Here is a 20173-nt window from a genome sequence, read left to right as displayed (position 1 = left end):
AAAAGTGATAAAATTATTGATACAAGATGTCAACATTCAGGTTCAACTTGGTAAGAGCTCGCTGTTGTTTTTTTAAAGATCGTTTAGTTTTAACTGTAAGAAAATACTAAAATCAAATCATCATCACTACCTCCTGAAGTAAGCAATTAAAAAAATCTCGAGGCAATTATTCACCTACTAAACTAGCAAAAAGTACACAGCCTGAAGCCGCGGAGAAAACCTGTATATTTACTCCCACAATATAAATCGGTTCCACCCTTCTAGAGAGCAATAAAACTGTGACCTTTGACACAGTATTTCTCTTTTGAGTATAACCGCAGGAACCCAACAGTAAGAGAGAGGGAAAAAAACTAATTTGTACAAAAATATTCACAGATGAACTATTTATAATAGGAAAAAGTAGCAATGGCCCCAAATAGAGGAACTAAGAACTTGAGACATATAAACACAACAAATACTGTAACATTATTTAAAATGACAAATGTATGAATTCTGTGTAATTGCGTACAGAAAATATGTATAGAATTGTGTATAATGTACATACAAAAAATAATGTTCATGGAAAAAGAACACATACTGATGGCAAGGAAGAAAAGGGAGAGGGGAAGGGAGGCTGTACGCTGACAAAAACCTGAAATGAAACTGGAACAGATCAACGGTTTTATACTTATTTAAGTTCTTGCCTTGGGGGTCCTCAGCCTCGCCTCCCATTACCTTTGTGCTTGGTCTAGAGTGGTGTTTCTCACACTACTGTCGTGAAGGACCAGGTTGCTTCGCTTTGTCTTGTATTTTGTTTTGCTTCTATTCATTAAGGAAAGATACATGGTCCTGGTGGTCCCACTGCACGTGGCTAGTTCTCAGCTCCAACCAGGTGTGAACTGACATGTGTAAGCACCACAAAACCCAAATGGGTCTATATCCTGTTCAAACAAACTAATCCACTGCTGATGCACTTGGATGTGGCTTCAATGTCAAGTTGCTATAGAAATTTCTAAGCACCTACTCTCAATGTTTGTGCTTATTTCATGGCACCAGTCAGCTGACCACACTTCAAGTAACCCTGGTCTAGAGCTAGGTGAACTGCCAGTTCTGAGAGTCTCACTGTCAGGAAAGCATCTCTTCAAGGACCCCCAGGGAGACCAGGACAGGCCTGAAGCCTTCAGAGCAGCCCATGTCAAAATCAGCTGCACATGTTACCGCCTGCACATCTGCAGACACTGCCCAGGTCCCACACCCATCTATCAACCTGCCAGCCTCTGCCCATGACCGATTCCCACATCCCTCTGCTCATCCCCCTGTGCTGATGGTCCTTAACACCAAACCCACTTTCATTTCACAACTGTTAGCATCTTGTTCATTGAAATCTGCAGCTGTGAGAAACCCAAGCTTCCTTCATTTGGGGTCACCACATTCAGAAGCTGAGCCACGCACGCATTTGCTCGTTGAGGGCAGGAAAATTGTATCACATTCATTACTGAATTGCAAAAACAGTACCTGAACGGTGCAGAGCAGGACTGGACAAACATGGAACTGCAAGTTTTGTGTAGTTATTTGTCACTTAGTTACACAGTTTAGTCTCTCTCTCTCAAACCGGTCCTCAGTGCCCTCCCGATCTGGATTTAAAATACACTGCACAGCACGGGCTCGATTTAAACTCTTTGGCATAACTAAACAATGGGAATCATCAAAAGAAAACCGATGGCCAGGCATAGAAAAACAGACTGAGGCACCAGCAGGAATACTCACTTTTCAGGTTTGTTTGGCTAAAGTCATGCTCTTAGCAACATGGACACCAGAAATGCACTGTCCCAGCTCTCCTGCCTTCCATAACCAAGCCAGCCTCACATGGTTCCTCAAGACAGCAATGCTGTCTCCGCAATCCCTTCCCACCATGGACCCTATCTGGCTCCTACTTCCAGAGGCCACCCAGCCCAGAATGACCAGTGTGTGCTTCTCTGCATGGTCTTAGCTAAAGAAGATTCTAATTATCATTTACATGATGCACTGAACGGAAACGTGACCAAGATGCAAGACTTGATTTCGAAACCTGAAATTACAAGGAAGTCAAGAAATACCACTCAGGGCTTCTCCAAGGCTCCATAACAATTCCCTCTGTCAACTTCTCCCACCCCACGATCAATCTGTAAAAGAGAAGCGCAGCATTAGAAGCCCATGCATTGTTTAAATCCAGTCTTCAATGCATTTCAATACAGATACAGAGCCATTCACTTATTACTTTATGTTGGATGACCCTGCATACTACTCAGAAGTAACATCAAGGACAAAATCACCTTGTTTTACACTGCTTGCCATTTAAAAGAATATTAAAACACTGGCGAATATAAAGGTCAAGGTTACAACATGTTTCAGAGGAGCAAGTGAACAGTCATTTTAAATAAAAATACACCACACTGTCAATCAGTAGGTGTTTGAAGAACTTTGTTTACGACAGCGTGTTCTTGGAGACCAGCCTCCGCTGGGAAACAGGAAGGGAGAGGGAGCCTGTGTGGGCTGCGCACTCAGGAAACAGTGTCCCGCGTAACCCTTGTTTGTATAACATCAGAACAGTGTGGAAAACAAGTGGTCATTGCCTCAAAGAGAAACATGATGTAGGTAGATGGAGTCACAACAAATCCATGACACACACACCCATGCACAAGGGAGACAACAAAAGGGACAAGAACGCAGTATTTCCTAGAACACTGATTATTTAAAAAAAAAGAGAGAGAAAAGAAATGAACTAAAATAACTGCTTATAATAGTGAAAAGAACTAACCCCCATGCTCAAGAACAGATTTGCTTAGTAATTTACGGTACATCCATGAAACGTAACACTTTTTCAGCCATTTAAAATTGACTTGGGATGAGTATTTACTAATAGGAAAAACTGTACATAGTATTTTTGAATGAAAAAAGCAAATAACAAAAGAGTGTGTACGATGTAATATACACAACATGTACACGCTCCACGGCACAGGATGTCGTAACAGCATCGGGAAATAAGGTGTGATTTTTTTTTTCTTCACATAGTCTTTTGGCATTTTCTAATTTTTCTTTAGGAACATGGATTCACTTTTTATTAATAAAAACAATAATATTTTTCTTAACTGAAAGTATTTAGAATCCAAAAATATATGTGGAATAGAACAGGCAGTCATTCAAATGTTTCCTTTTCTTAAACCAAGCTTTCCTTAGGCTTTCACAACTTCACAGCTTTAAGGGTCTGGATATTCTCGCTGCTCCAAGTAAAAGTGTAGTTTGAAATAACTAAGAGATTATCTCGAAATGAGTAGCTAAGGAAACGTGGGAACACACAAGTAAAAGAGAGGTGATTAGGAAGGCAGACAAGAATGTGATTACAACTGAGAAAAATGAAGCTAATCAAGGACACTGTACCCCAGTCGGATGCCATCTAAGTTTACAGGCGGGGATGGTCTGTGCGGAGTCTGGAAAAGAAGCGATGAGAGAGAATGAGGCTGTGATGTCTTCTCCGGGGGCAACAGAAGGGGGGCGGGGGCATGTGGGGCAGGAAGTTTATTCAGCAGAGAGAGAGACAAGCAAGCTTGGTGTCCTGATAACATTTACATCCTAGCAAGGAGAGACAGAAAATAAACAGAAAGAGACATAAAAGATAATTTCCGGCAGAGATAAGAGTGATAGAGGAGCCTGAGGGTGGAGACCAGGGAGTTGGGGTCTTGATACAGTGTGATGGGGGTGGAGCATGGGGGGCTCTCCAGGAGGGCTAGATCTCAGGATGAGGGACCAGGCAAGCAAAGTGGAAAGAGAACCCTCTCTAGATGAAAAAGCATGTACAAAAGCCACAACTCCAGGAAAAGCCTGGCTATGTCCTCAAATGACAGAAAGAAACTCAGGGTGCTGGAGTCGAGGGAGAGGGAGGAGAGGTCTGCAGAGGCAGGAGAAGTGCAGGATGCAAAACCACTGGAGGGTCCCCAGATGAGAAGCGCCACAATCTGATCTACATTTTTAAAGATCACTCTGGGACTTCCCCGGTGGCGCAGCGGTTAAGAATCCACCTGCCAATGCAGGGGACACGGGTTAGAGCCCTGGTCCGGGAAGAGCCCACATGCCATGGAGCAACTAAGCCCGTGCGCCACAACTACTGAGCCTGCGCTTAGAGCCCACGAGCCACAACTACTGAAGCCTGTGTGCCTAGAGTCCGTGCTCCACAACAAGAGAAGCCACCGCAATGAGAAGCCCGCGCACCACAACGAAGAGTAGCCCCCGCTTGCCCCAACTAGAGAAAAGCCTGCATGCACTAACGAAGACCCAATGCAGCCAAAAATAAATAAATAAATAAATTTATTAAAAAAAAAAAAGATCACTCTGGCAACAGGAAGACCCACACTGTCCAGTACAGTAGCCACTAGGCACATGTGAATGTCTCAATCTAAATTAATTTAAATTAGGTTAAATAAAAAAATCAAGTTTCTTCATCGCACTGGCCACATTTCAAGAGCTCAGTACACAGTCACATGTGGCTAGGGTTACCATACTGGGCAGTGCAGATATGGAACAATTCCATCATCCCAGAAAGTCCTTTAGACAGCCCTGTCTAAACAAGGCAAGACGGCACCTTAGCCTCTGGGGGTGGCAGAGGAGGGAGTGGGGGCTGGGTTGCTCGCGGCAGAGATGGGGAGACTGGGGTAGAGTCAGTCTATAACTTTAGGGTACAGCCCGTAAGCATAGAAGACAGAATAGCTGTAGAAGTGTGTGGGAAACGGCAGAATCGAGGTCAACCCCTAACTGCTTTGATTCATTACTTCATAAGACTGCCCACCTCTCTCTGCTTGACTCTTGCTTTCATCAAGCAAGCATCTGCCTATTAATCCAGCCTCTCGGATACTTCCATATCTGAACGGTACATATGAATATTCCAATGACTGGAGCACAGATTCTCCAGTACAATCTGGCTTCTAGAGCAAAACAAACAGACGACAGTTTTAAAATACAAAAATTAAGTACACGCAGACGGGAAGCAAATGTGCAGTCAGAAAGTAAAACGGGGACATCCCTGGTGGTCCAGTGGTTGGGACTCCACGCTCCCGATGCAGGGGGCCCGGGTTCGATCCCTGGTCGGGGAACTAGATCCCACATGCATGCCGCAACTAAGAGTCCGCAGGCCACAACTGAGAAGTCCGCATGCTGCAACTAAAGATCCCACATGCACAACGAAGATCCCACGTGCTGCAGCTGGGACCCAGCACAGCCAAAATAAATAAATAAGTAATAAAAATAAATCAAATTAAATTTTAAAAAAAGAAGAAAGTAAAACAAAGTTCCAGATCAAGTGCAGCAAGCACACAGCCCACAGAAAGGGGAAATGTGATAGAGAAAAGCACTATCAAAAAATAGGCAGTGGTTGAGAGTCCGCCTGCCGATGCAGGGGACACGGGTTCGTGTCCAGTCCGGGAAGATCCCACATGCCGCGGAGCGGCTGGGCCCGTGAGCCACGGCTGCTGAGCCTGCGCGTCCGGAGCCTGTGCTCCACAGCGGGAGAGGCCACAACAGTGAGAGGCCCGCATACAACAACAACAAAAAAAAAATAGGCTGGGGGACTTCCCTGGTGGCGCAGTGGTTAAGAAGCCGCCTGCCAATACAGGCGACACGGTTCGACCCCTGGTCCAGGAAGATCCCACAGGCCGCAGAGCAACTAAGCCTGTGCACCACAACTACTGAGCCTGCATGCCACAACTACTGAAGCCCACGTGCCTAGAGCCCGTGCTCTGCAACAAGAGAAGCCCGTGCACCGCAACAGAGTGGCCCCCACTCGCCGCAACTAGAGAAAGCTTGCGCACAGCAATGAAGACCCAAAGCAAAAATAAAATAAATAAAATACAGAACACAACATTTGCAAAATCCAAAACCTTGGTTTCAACAGCAAATCCACAGAAATAAGTTTGTCCAAATCAGCTAAGTAGAAAAAAAAAAAACGCATATAATCCCAAGAGACTGCAGGCCTCTGCTAAATGTTGATAAATCATGCTTGTGGCCATGAAGTGTTAAGAAAAAATAGACATGTTAATGCAGTCATGATTCTTCTAGTTTGCTCCAACTTTGACGTTCTCTCTGCAGAGAACTCCTACGCCTTACAGCTGCACAGCCTGGTCCCAGACGGCTAAAGGCACAGTCCAAGCAGCAAGGTTTTGACACACTATAAATTTACTGTTCCACTGAGGCATCATTTATTAACTTTTTTCCTAAGTATGAAACTAAATCCTTGCTCTGGGTATCTAGAGCAATGAGGATGCTGTCACCTGAACAGCTGGGAAGGGTTTGGGCAGGACACGAGGAAGAGCAGCTACTACGATGCTCAGAGGACAAATGGGCAAAATAAAAATCGTCCGAGAATGAAGACACTGAGGTGCGCATCTTCAGCAGCACTGAACTGAAGCTATAATCCATCTAAGTAATTCCCAGCTTACATCTAAAAAACAAAAAATGTGAAACCACCTTGTCAAAGGTAAAAACCTCTTATAGTCTTTTCTTATTATTTTTAAGAATAGATGGCTTTCTTCAGGATGCATTTCCCCGATAAACTATATTAAACATGAAGATTAGGTTTCCAGGCTAACCCATAAAAAGTCCATCAGTATGAGCTGAAGCTGAGTATGAATAACACCCCTGAACAGAGCTCCCCCCAGAGGAGCCTAGCAAACACTCAACGCCCAAGGCTTTTGCTACCAGACAGAGCCTCACAAAGAATTACCAAGTACAGGACGTCCCTCTGTGGCAACCCCAAGACCCTATAAATTCCATTTCACCTTCTACTTGGAGGGATCCCCCCACTACCTCCCACTAAAGAGAAGGATAGCAGTAAGTAGTATTCCACCAGCAGCCATGAGTACAACAAACGCTGCAAGGTAGGTAGTACAGAAGGGAAAACCAAGGCTTAGAGAAAGTCAGTGAAATTAAGGCACTTGCTGAAGTCCTGTTTCTATGAAGTAGTAAGAAGGGGGGCGGACCAGGACCCAGGCCAGTCTGGCCCCCAAGTGCTACCGGGTTCAACTGAGAGGCAGATGTCGTTTTGGTAGCAGGAGCTAGGTGGGCGGCTGGCAGTAAGCACAGGCCATTGTAGGGGCGTGGGGAAAAGAGCAGTTTCTTCCTTTATTTCAAGGCTATATCATTCCAAGAAAGCAGAAGGGAGCCACCCCACTGAAGTGAGTAGCCTGGGCCGGGTGCTCTGTCAGGCTTTCCTGCAAGGGAGGGGAGAAGCTGGAGCAGGCCCTGACAGCTCCACTCCCCAAACTCAGAAGGACAGCCAGAGGGGACTTCCCTGGTGGTCCAGTGGTTAAGACTTCGCCTTCCAAGGCAGGGGCTGCGGGTTCGATCCTGGGTCTAGGAGCTAAGATCCCACATGCCTCGCGGCCAAGAAACCACAACATGAAACAGAAGCAGTATTGTAACAAATTCAATAAAAGACTTTAAAAATGGTCCACATCAAAAAAAACCTTAAGAAAAAAGGACAGGACACCCGAGTCCTTGGAGTTAGCCTTTCCAGGCTGACAGTTCCCTGACAACAGCAGCGGCAAGACGCTAGGGAAGCAGCTGTAGGGTTTGACGGCCTCCACGGTGCACGCACCCTCATCAACTTCAGCCATTAAACTGGATCTATCAGTGGTCCCGCCCTGCTGGCTGAGGTTCTGGAGAGAGAGCCCACACCAACTGAGGCTGCTTCCAAGGCCTCAGGCCGGAAATACTGCCCCCGGCTCCTGTCTGAGTTTCTCTGGAACTTGGGCCAATCGGTGGGAGGGCCAGAGGCCTGTGCCAGTCGCCGCTTCCTCAACAACCTGGGGGGCAAAGATCCCAGGAGCAAAGAGGTGGGGCCCTGAGGTCCATCTAAAGGAAGGGTTACTCACACATCCAGGGTCTCTAAGCTAGAGGCTGCCAAACTCTGCAATCCGAACCCTGACCTCTGAGCTCCAAGCCAGTCAGTCCCCCCAGTTTTCCCTGTGGGCGCCTCACCTTCCTCATCTATGACCTTGATACACTCCACCTCCCAGGGTACCGGCTATGAAGTCATCTTTAACTCCTCCCATTTCTCACCCACTGCATATGCTGTCACTAAGGTGAGCCATATCTTTCATCGAAATCTCTACCGAGTTTAGTCCCAACACCCCACCATCTCTATCCCCACTGCCATCAGGAAAGCGCCCCCCTCCGATATTACAAGAGGCTCCTAGTTGAATTCCGATTCAAGGTCTCCCTACCTCCCAACCTATTCCTCAGTCCACTTCCAGAACAGCCACACCAAATAACCACGGCCTCATGCTGTTCCCTTGCTCTTAACTGGCCTGCTCACCCGGTCTAAACTTATCAAGACAATCTCCTTCACAACCCACAGAAGTCCCAGCCTTGCTTTCCAGTTTCCCCAGTAATCCTCTCTTCCATAAGCCAGTGAAGGCTCTCATTTACATGCCGAGCTTGGTGCCACCCCCACACCTTTGTCTCCCCTCCTCCAAAATGCCACCTTTTCAGATCCCAACCAGTTGTCCAGGCCAATAACTCTTCTAGACTTTACTGATTGCTCCTGTGCCTGAAATCTCCATCCACACGTTACAAGTGCCACACGGTTCAAAACTTAAATATCCTATAAGTGCTTCAGGGTCTAACCTGATGACATATCAGGGCTTACGTCCCATCTCTGTCACATACTGAGATGTCTGTACATGTCTTTGAACGAGCTACCTAACTTCCCTGACTCTCAGTTTCCTCTCTGTAAAACAGGGCAAAAATAGTGATTATCATTTATAACAGGTTACAATTGTAATTAAATGAGATGTTATATATAGAAGTACCTAGGACAGTACTTGACTCATTATAGACACTCGAAATCGGTGCTCACACTCCACTATGATAGAAAGATCCAGATCATACTCTCCTTTCCTGTGGTCCTCTGTTTCTCTCCTAATACTCACATGTCCCCAGTAGCACCTAGCACAGTCCTGGGGGCATAAGAGGCACTAAATAAGTATTAGTACTTGCTAATTAACACAAAACAAAATGTTTTATTATTTATCTTATTACAGGAAGCACATACTATTCTGCAACATCTCTAGTCTAGAGTCACATTCAGATTCATTAAATTCTTATTATTGCCTTGTCCTGCTGTCCCAGCTCTAAAAATAGGTGCTCTCGTCCACATCTGCCCTGCACATGGGGACAACGGGTGTCCTGGGCTGATCATGAGCGGCAGCACAGAGGCCTGGGCGACACCCACAGACACCAGCTCTCTTGTCACCTCCCCGAGGGGCACCATGTGTGATCACTTCTACCAAGATCCTGGGGCATCTAGAATCATAATACACAAAACACTCAGCAAGTACCCAAGACACATTTCCCTAGCTTTTCAAGGGTCCAGCTTACGACTTTCCAGACAATATGATAAAGTAAAAATACGGCATTGGTTATTTTTTGTTTGTTTGTTTGTTTTTTTGCGGTAGGTGGGCCTCTCACTGTTGTGGCCTCTCCCGTTGCGGAGCACAGGCTCCGGACGCGCAGGCTCAGCGGCCATGGCTCATGGGCCCAGCCGCTCCGCGGCATGTGGGATCTTCCCGGACCGGGGCACGAACCCGTGTCCCCTGCATCGGCAGGCAGACTCAACCACTGCGCCACCAGGGAAGCCCGGCATTGGTTATTTTTAATAACCTTTTTTATTCCAAAATGCATGCTCATGATTTTTTTTAAAACAGAAAAGATAAAGCCTTACTAGCACAGGTTCCCAAACGGCACAGTTTTCAATCCTTAATTCTCTAAGACCTCAGCTATTCTGTGTCTTCAACAATCGGTATCCCAACCACGATAGAGATGGACAAAGTGCTTTGAAAGCACAGGAAAATAATTCTCTAACGCAGCTTGGGGGGGTGTGGGGAAGCCCCCAGGAGAACACCTGAGCTGGTTTTTAAGGATCGGTGGGGTTTTCAGGGGGTGAGGGGTTGGGAGAGGGCATTCCATTCCAAGCACAGGCCAACGTATGGAGGGATGAAAGCATGGGGCATCTGAAGAACACAAAGGTGCTAAGGGACAACACTGGCAAGGAAAGTTGGATCAACGTGGTAAATTGACTTGTTTGCTCTGTTAGAAAAGTCTGAACAGTGCCACTGAAAATTCCTAGGCAGGGAAGACATGATAAGACCCATGTTCTAGAGAAACAACTGGGAGTGCAATGTGACAGATAAAAGGGAGGCAAGGTGGTCAGTTAAGAGGCTTCTGCAAGAGTCCATCCAGGCAAGAGGTGATGAGGGCCTGAGCCCTGGCAGTGGAGAAGGAGAGAGGAGGCCAAGCCAGAACCTGGTCACTAATGGAAAATGACATAAAAGAGACAGGGATACACCTATGTCCACAGCAGTATTATTCAAATAGCCAAACGGTGGAAGCCACCCAAGTGTCCACTGAGAGCTGAATGGATAAACAGAATGTGGCGTACACATACAATGGACTATTATTCAGATTTAAAAGGGAAGGAAATTCTGACACATGCTACAACATGGATGAACCTTGAAAACAAGGTAAGTGAAATAAGCCGGTCACAAAAGGATAAATTCTGTATGATCTCACTTACATAAGGAACCTAGAGCAGTCAAATTCATAGAGACAGAAAGTAGGATGGCGGTTGCCAGGGGCTGGGAAGAAGGAGGAATGGGGAATTATCGTTGAATTGGGAAAGAGTTTCAGTTGTGCAAGATGAAGAGTTCCAGAGATGGAGAGTGGTGACAGTTGCACACAACAATGGGAATGTACTTAATACCACTGACGTGTATACTTAAAATGGTTAAGATGGTAAATTTTCTGTTGTATTTTACACAGCTGTTTAAAAAGAGAGAGAGGGAGAGGGAGGTAGAGTGGATGGCATTGTACATCTCCCAGCCTGGGGCACTAAATGAATGGCAGCACCTTGAACTGAGCTCCAGTCCACAGGAAGAATGTAGTGGAGAGAAAAGAGAATTCAGAGATGCACCGATGTCCAGGTTCAACGTGAGCTGAGAATACAAACTCTCCAAAGGCTCCCTGACAGGATCAGCAGCATCTCTTACATTCCCAGACTCTAAAAATGACACAACTTTAAAGGGTAATTAACTGCTCCCAAAAAGAGCCAGCAAGTGACTTCTTGATTATTAGATTAGAAAAGCAGGACTCTAGGGTACATAGGGCGGATTACATACAGATGTCAATTTCACCCCTTTCTGAAACCCAAATAAAAGAACACTTAAGTGATTTTTTTAAAACATAAACCACAAACCTGGAAACTGTGCTGTAGATGGGTAAGCACTAAAAAGACTAAGATGAGCTGATAAAGCCGAATCCTATCCCTGCAGGAGGAAAAGCCAAGATTCTATCTGATTTACACCCCAGAATTTCCAAAAGACTCCAGAAAACTCCAGGTTACTCTGAAATTGGGGTAAAAAGGAGCTAAAATAAGGAGGAAAGGTTGAAAATCTATGTAGGTACCACTCAGCGCTCCAAATCCCTCCTGCACACCAGCAAACTACTGATTTATTCTCTAAAGCAGGTAAAAACAAAGGATTCAGGTCTGTGGGTCAATGGGCTAAGTTAAGAATAGGGGTACCATAATACATGGAGAATTAGACACGTATGTGTAATGTACATGTATCAGTACAGAACGGGTTAGAAAATACAAACTATTCTAGGTATTTCAGGCAGGAAGGGATTTACTACAGGAAATTAGAGGCTTACAGAATCATGGGAAGAGCTATGAGAGCCAAGGTCAGAGAAACTACCACTCAAGTTCAAGAAATCAGGATGCACAAGCATCATAAGCAACTGAACAGATGATCCCAGCTCCCCCATGACTGATGTGTCTTTGAGTCCCAGAAGGACATTCAGAAGCTGACTGGAAAATCTCACATCTGCATTGTGAATTGTGCAATAGCAATAGTGGCTTCTCCTTCTCTTTCGCCTTCCAAATCTCTCTGGCAGAACCAAAATCAGAATCCTGCCATCAAAGGATTCTGGGAAATGCAGTGTCCATGTTCCCAGCTCCTGCAACATGGGAGAAGGCTTAGCAAAACAGGGATAGGGTTGAGAACCAAGAGACAATATCCAGCTGGTATTCTATACCCATATGCTGAGACCACACTCATCCTCTTCTGCTCAGCTCCCCTGAGTCCTGGCAGACAGGTCTTCAGTTTCCAGGCAATAGATGACAGAAGTCTCCTAACCCGTGGTCAAAGGAAAAAAATCAGGATGCTAAAATGTAAGGTTCCCCAAAGAAACAGCCCAGCCGGATGATCCTACAGTAAAGCTGGTATTCAAAAGAATAAAGAATTCTCATCTCTAAAAGAGCCAATAATTTGAGCCCAAGTAGGTGCAATTGTTTTCAAAAGGAGTCAAATTCTCTAAATTTTAATTTGCTTTAAGAAGAATGTATGTGTGGAATATGACATTATGGTTGCGCTAAGATTAACAATAAATTATTCAATCACCACAATGTGAAAATGTGAACCCACAAAAACCTCAATGCAGGTGGGGTATGTCACTGGAGTAACCAGTTGTACTTGCCTAAACTCTAGAACTTTGGTTTCAAAGTATGGCCTGGGAACCCTGTGATGCCCCAAGACCTTTCAAGTGTTCTGGGAGGTCAAAACTATTTTCATAATGAACTCATTTGCCTTTATCACTCACATGCTCTCATGAGCATTTTTCAGAGTCTATGTGACATCCGATGACATAATCACTCTAATAAGCTAATGGAATGGAAATTGTTTTAAGTTTTTCTGTCTTAATTTCGAATATGGTAAATGTCAATAGATAGAAACCACATAAAAGCTCTTTGGGGTCCTCAAAAATATTTGAGTATAAAGGAGCCAAAAAGCTTGAGAATTGTTGCTGTAAAACAACTTTTTAGTTAGTTGATTTTGGAAGGGAACTTTTGATATGTGAAACCAATTAGACTTAGTTTAAGTTTATATCTTCCAAGAGAAAAAAAAAACAATCTGTAAGTTCCTAAATTTTGCTTTACTATCTTATATCTGCTTATCCATCAGGAGGAGGATTTTTCCACATAGACCCTAAATTAAATTATTTTTTTCCCCTGGGAAACAACTAAACACCATGATAGCAAGTCTCATTGCCCAGAAGGCAGTATACACAGCACAATAGTAAAGAGCAGTCCCTACAGGGACTCAGATACTTCTACACCACTGATCACAGCAGCTTTGTTCATGATAGCCAAAAGGCAGAAACAGCCCAAATGTCCACTGACAGATGAATGGATAAAGAAAATGTGGCCTATACAAAATATAGTATAATTTGGCCTAAAAAAGGAAGGAAATTCTGATACATACTGCAACATGGATGAAGCTCTTGAAGATATACTAAGTGAAATAAACCAGACACAAAAGGACAAATACTCTGTGATCCCACTTATATGAGGTACCTAGAATAGGCAAATTCATAGAGACAGAAAACAGAACAGTGGTTACCATAGGCTGGAAGTAGGGAGGAAGGGAAGTTATTGCATCATGGGTATAGAATTTCAGTTTGGGATGATAGAAGAGTTCTGGAGATGGATGGTGGTGATGGTTACACACGATGCGAATGTATTTATGGCACTGAACTGTATAATTAACATGGTTAAATTGGTATAAATAAAGAATAAAAAAGCAGAGATTCTAGAGCCAGATAACCTGGATTCAAATCTCAGCTCTACCACTTATAGTTTGTGTGACTTTTGTGCTTCAGTTTCCTCATCTGCAAAATGATAATAATATACAGCATAAGGTTGTTGTGAGGATTACATGAGTGAATATATGAATAAATATATGCTTAGAATGCTGCCTGGCAACTAGCAAGTGCCCCATCACTGGCTCTCAAACTTTAGCACGGGTCAGGATCACCTAGAAAGCTTATTCAAATACAGATAGCTAGACCCCATCCCACAGTATCTGTCTCAGTGGGTCTGGGATGGGACTCAAGAATTTGCATTTCTAACAGGTTCTCAGGACATGCTGGCACTGCTGGTCCAGGAAGCACACTCTGAGAACCACTGCTCTGTACAAATATTAGCTGTCATTATTATTATTAGCAATGTCTGAGGTAGTACCAGGCAGATCGATAAGTACTCGTAGAAGGAAGGACAGAAAGACAGAAGTACACTCCTGTGTCGCTCCTCTATTCACAGAATACTTCACTTCTGGTCACCGAATGTGAGGGGCAGGGTGGACCCCTCAGGAAGCAATTCTCCATCTCTCTGTAGACACTGAGTACCCCACAATTTAACTCAGCTCTGACACTACCTAGAGACACCATCACATTCCACAGGTTAAGGGCTCAGTCCCACAAGGCTGCCTCCCCCTGCCCCCCTACTTTAATCTTTTTTTTTTTTTTTTGCGGTACGCGGGTCTCTCACTGTTGTGGCCTCTCCCGTTGCGGGGCGCAGCCTCCGGACGCGCAGGCTCAGCGGACATGGCTCACGGGCCCAGCCGCTCTGCGGCATGTGGGATCTTCCCGGACCAGGGCACGAACCCGTGTCCCCTGCATCGGCAGGCGGACTCTCAACCACTGCGCCACCAGGGAAGCCCTGCCCCCCTACTTTAGACACCAGTTGCAGGTCCAGGTTTTCACCTGTGCTTCTGAAGGACTGACTATAAACAGTAGGTGCCCACGACCCCCTCCACAGGTTCAATTAATTGGCTAGAGCGGCCCACAGAACTCAGAAAAACAACTGACTTACTGGATTATCAGTTTATTACAAAGGATGTTAAAGGATACCAGTGAACAATTAGAAGAAGAGATACGCAGGGCAGGGTATGGGGAATGGGGCGTGGTGTTCCTGTGCCCTCCCAGCACCCTCCAAACCCCACAGTTCAGGGATTTTTGTTGTTGTTGTCTTCATTAGATAGGCAAGAATGACTAAATCATTGGCCACTGTCGATTATGTCAATCTCCAGTTCCTCTCCCCTCCCCGGAGGTGAGGAGGGGCTGTAAGTTCCTACCTTCTAATCACTTGGTTGGTTCCCCTGACAACCAGCCCATTCTTCGGAGCTTTCCAAAAGCCCCTAGCACAAACTCAGGTGTGGTTGAAAGGGGATTGTTTAAGGATAACAAAAGACACCTTCATCGCTCTTATCACTTGGGAAATTCCAAGAGTTTTAGGAGCTCTGTGCCAGGAAAAGGGTCAAAGACCAAATATATATTCCTTATTGTAAATCACAATATCAATATTGTAAATCACAATTTCATATTTTCCTTCGAGTAGATGATCTCAAAGCCTTTCCCGCTGGATTTTGTTTCCCAAAATAAACAGACTGTACCAAAGCCCTTATCTCAGTCTTCAGTTGACCCCAGCTGAGACAGGGCATAAGGTAAGCTCCCCACTCTCAGACAGGTGGGGAGGGGCATAATTAGCACCAGAGTGGCCCAGCTCCTCTCCTACCTAATGCTTCGTACCAAGTAGATGTTTTAGAACTACAAGTTAAATGGGTAAAAGAAAATAAAATGATAGCAAACTATAGAAGACAGACTATAACTGCTGTGTTATAAGACACAGACCCTAAGTAATGTAGGCTTCAGAGGAAAGGATGAAGTTTGAAGCAGAAGACAAATAGAGGAAGGTGGTCCTAGGAAAGGAAATGAGCCTTAACACACTGAAGACCCAGAGACTGGACTCCCCAGAGCTGACAACCTAGAAAGTGAGAAGAGGTGGGACAAGGTACATTCTGATGAAGGAAGGGCTCAATAACTAAGGAGATGAGAGTAGATTTTACATGGTGGTTCATGAAGGCTTGTGAGCAGAAGTATGAACCAATTTGCCCCACTCAACCACACCAAACTTTCTACATAACCACTGACAACCAAACACCTGGGCTTACAACATGTGATTAACTCTTTTATCTCTTTCTTTTCTTCCTATGGTGATTACTAATTGGCCAGGCGCACTTTACATATTCATTTACTTAATCCACAAAACAGCCCCATGAGGTAGGTTCTATGATTGTCCCCATTTTACAGATGGAGAAACTGGGGCACAGAGAAGTTACACAGCTGGGTGACAGAGCTGGGATTCAAACCCTGCCAGTCTGGCTCTCTCTTTCACATCTGTCCCCACAACAAAGTAACCACTTTCTAACATGATAACCCCACATGATTCCTTTCCCAATGTTTCCCATATGTTGTATCCTTACCATTTTCAGAACCCGTAACCACAGATAATTTGTATATCTCCTACACGTTCATTGAGTTCCTGGCATATATACCAGATGCTGCACCAGCTGCTGGAAATACAAAGATACAAAGTCCCCATTCTCCAGGAAGGTCCCATCACAGATCTTGCAAGATGAACCAAGTTATGGAGAGGTGAACCTACAGGTCGAGGTGAGAAGGTGGGCCTGGGATGAAACCAGATTGGTAGTTTAAAAAACAATCCTCACCCATCCCAGAAGAACTGTTACTTGAGCTGGAATGTTGTTTTCCTATTTATTTCTATGCATCTTTTTCTAAGACCATTTTCAAAAGTACCCAATGCAAGGATGACTATTTTTTCCACTCAAATGGTTTTGGTCCTTTGTCTACCACAGTCCTATAGCACTGGTGGATTAAAGTCTGCTGTGTTTGGCACCAGTGGATTTTGCTCTGTATGGTTCTTACAGCCACGCATGTATGAGTTGGCACATAGTAGGTGCTCAAGAACCCTTATGGGGTTCATGATGAAGTGTTAAGGACCATAGGGAAAGATCTGGAATTATCATGCACTGTGCTTTAATATAATTTGTTATAAAACCTTCTTTCTCTTCCTCCCTTGAAACAGGAAATATACTGATGCACCGGCATTGTAAATAAGCCTAGTCTTCCCCAAAGAAGTACTGTGATATGAATGAAATCATCAGTTTACACTGGACAAGATGCTTCTAGAATAGCGTTTGGCACACAGTAAGCTCCCAATAACTATTTGTGGAAGTGAATTAAAATAATAAGCTTGGGCTTCCCTGGTGGCGCAGTGGTTGAGAGTCCGCCTGCAGATGCAGGGGACGCGGGTTCGTGCCCCGGTCCGAGAGGATCCCACATGCCGCGGAGGGGCTGGGCCCGTGACCCATGACCACTGAGCCTGCGCGTCCGGAGCCTGTGCTCCACAGCAGGAGAGGCCGCAACGGTGAGAGGCCCGCGTACCGCAAAAAAATAAATAAATTTAAAAAATAATAAGCTTTTTTTTCACACCTGCCTTACACTATAATGTGGCAAAGACTTCCAATAACAAAGTTCGTAAGAAGAATTTGAAGAGTAACCCAGATCAAACATAGAAAAAGCAGTTTTACGCACTTCACATGTGTTATCCTAAAAGAATTAGGCTACTTTCTTCCTGGAGTTCACAATCTGCAGATGGCTTAAATTAATTAGGGTCATCCCTCTCCACCTTTAAAAGCTATTAGTGGAAACCTGCCCAACACGACACAAAATCTGAAAATGGCATTTTCAAATACTTTGTGGATAACAGGATTTAATGACACTGCTGACCGTCACATTAAATAGTGTGATCACAATACGCTAAGTATTAAATATAACTATTTCATTCCACTCTACACAGACCTTTTTGAAAGAAAAAAATAAGTAATGAACAAATGAGATGTTTATCCCCCAAATGATCTGGAATTAACAAAAAAGAAAAATTAAATATCACAGAGGATACTAATTCTGGGACTTCAGTGTATACAAAACAAAAAGCCTTTGAAATCAGCTGAAATCAACTCACAACATAATAAAGGATACTTTGGAACATTTGCCGCTCATTTGGTTGTGTTTTTTTTCCGCCAACAATACATAATATGAATAAAATGTGTTAGACTATTGTTGTGAAACCTACCTCAGTCCCTCCATCCATGCACCTCCCTTTTGCATTGAGATCTGCCCAGTGACACATGAGCTCTAAAGTGGGTGGATAAAAATAACCTGATCCTCAAAAAGACATGATAAACGCCAGACAGCTGAGTCACTTTGAAGCCCATTTTGACTCCCGAAAGGGACATTCACCCTCCTTTTCCTTCTCACACTTACACATACAACCTGGTGAAAAACACCACCAACAGCCCTAGGTGGAAGGCGGTGATGCGTCTTCACTTCCCCCTCCAGTCTCTGAGGTCACGACTCGCGACTGAACTTTTAATAATTTATACTATTGCATTTCAAAGTGACTCATTTAGAGGAAGAAGCGGAAAGGCTTAAGGAAACCGTAGTAATCCAGCAGACCCCCTATTTCTGCTGCCCGAGTGTAAGCACCCGAAGGTTTCTTCTGACATTCTGACGTAAAGAAAAGGAGTGGGGAGAAATTTAAAGTGGAGGGAGAAAAGCTCAGAGAGTAAATCATAATTGACCAGGAGTGGGAATCCCTGGGCAAAGCAAACGGTCCCGGAAAGAGAAGGGGGGAATCAATCTCGTCCACCTACGCGCCCTCCGCTGTCGCCCCAAAGAGGACGCAAACCATCTGCAACGTACAGTTAAGATCAGGGAACTCTTCGACTCGATCTACCTTTCAAACGGTGGCGGGGTTTTGGGCAAGCTTCTAGGTACTGGGGCCCTGGCAGCCTAAGAAGCCTGGCGGAGCAAGCCACCGCGGCCGCCCAGTCTTTGGCCTCAGCAGCCTTGGGGCATGCAGCGCCGGGCACCCAGTAGGCACTCACTAAGTGTTTGCTGAACTGCAGTGCCCCTGAGCCAACTCTGGCGCCCGGCGAGGAGGTCCCCGGCTGCCACTGCGCATCTTCTCCCCCCGCTTCACGTGCCGCCGAGTTCGGCTGCTCGCGGCCGCCCCAGGCAGCCCGCACCGCGACCCTCCCCCGAGGCGCCGCCGGCGCCGCCGAGCCTCACTTACGGGGGAGTCGTAGGAGAAGGCGCACTCGTTCTTGTAGACCCTGTCCCCGGACCGGGGCACGCGGATAGTGGGCATGTGGGGCACCAGCAGCTCGCCGATGTCTCCTGCAGCCATCTTCCTATTGCCGCTGCCGCCCGGCATGCCGAACAGGGCGCCCCGGCGCTGCATGGCCGCGGCGCGCACCCAAGCGGAGCGGAGCGCTGGGTCCGCCCGCGGCGGCGGCGGCGGCGGCGGCGGCTGCTGGCTGCGCGGGCGACTGGAGCCGAGCCGGGAAGGGTGGAGAGAGCGGGCCGCGGGGCTGGAGCGGGCACGGGGGGCCTGCGCGTACTGGCGGGCTGGTGGAAGGGACGCTGCTATTTTTAATCCAATGGCGAATCGCCGGCCCAGTTGCAGCGTCAGGCGGGGCGCTGGGGAGGGCCAGCCGCAGCGCGCGGGGAGGGGGAGCTGGAGAGGGGCCTTGCGCCGTGGCCCGGCTCGGCGCCGGGGGCGGAGGGCAAGACCCCGGGCCGCAGGCTCGGAAGTCGTGAGCATGCTGCGGTGGGGCACCACCTCCGTGTTTTCTACCGTAAATCGTTAGGCTGCGAAGGGACAACTCCGAGGCAACCAACACAAAGAGCAGGATTTGAGGTTTTAAAAACCGCTTGCTTTTAAAACATCTGAGGATAACAGCGGGGACTGCCCCTGATTGGGTAGGGGTGGAACTTGAGGTGCAAATCTGGAACCTAACGTCGGGCCCAAATCTAAATTTGTTCTTTGCACTTCAGTGTTAGTCTCACTAAGCCTCATTCCTCACTTTTTTAACATCTAAATCTCGTTAGAAGAGAATAGAGTAGGATCCAGGAAGGATAGATGTGTATTTTTCCAATAATACAGATTTTTCTTACGTATGGGGCAGGGGTATATTTTTCTCTACCTTTGGAAAGTCTTCTGCGAGATTTGAGGTCTCCGCGTTCAGCATTCAACTGACTGATTTGGGATCTTACGTGCACACATGCATCTTCCCTGCCTTTGCACGTCCAATTCCTCAAAATAAATAATAAACAGGGTTAGGTTGGGGAGAATGCGGGGTAATAATCTGCAAACAGAGCAAACCTCACAGCATACTCTCATTTTCTCCAAAAAACTCTTAAAATACAGGTTCAATTCCATTGAGCTTCCCTACCTACACCCAACTTAAAGGGCAGGATACCAGTGATCCCTACCAGTTAATGAAATGGATAAATAGTGACTCAAAATGCTGATTTCTGTGCAAATCAAAACTATAATGAGATACCGCCTCACACTGCTCAGAATGGCCATTATTAAAAAGTTTACAAATAACAAATGCTGGGGAGGTTG

At 45.8% G+C, this 20173-nt stretch overlaps 1 protein-coding gene across 4 annotated transcripts in view; it reads right to left on the bottom strand.

The window, feature by feature from the left end:
* The window catches only part of USP13 (ubiquitin specific peptidase 13), a 136242-nt gene extending 117181 nt beyond the window's left edge, over positions 1–19061 (bottom strand). For all 4 annotated transcript variants that reach the window (XM_060150053.1, XM_060150050.1, XM_060150051.1 and 1 more), the window contains exon 1: positions 18836–19061. In XM_060150053.1, coding sequence (XP_060006036.1) covers positions 18836–19003 — 168 coding nt within the window. In that variant the 5' untranslated portion in view covers positions 19004–19061. The remainder of the gene's footprint in view (positions 1–18835) is intronic.
* Between the last annotated feature and the right edge of the window lie 1112 nt (positions 19062–20173).

This window comes from Lagenorhynchus albirostris, chromosome 5 (genome assembly GCF_949774975.1).
Source record: "Lagenorhynchus albirostris chromosome 5, mLagAlb1.1, whole genome shotgun sequence".
NCBI lineage: Eukaryota > Metazoa > Chordata > Mammalia > Artiodactyla > Delphinidae > Lagenorhynchus > Lagenorhynchus albirostris.
The sequence above is the reverse complement of the archived record's forward strand: the minus strand, read 5'-3'. Positions and strand labels throughout refer to the sequence as shown.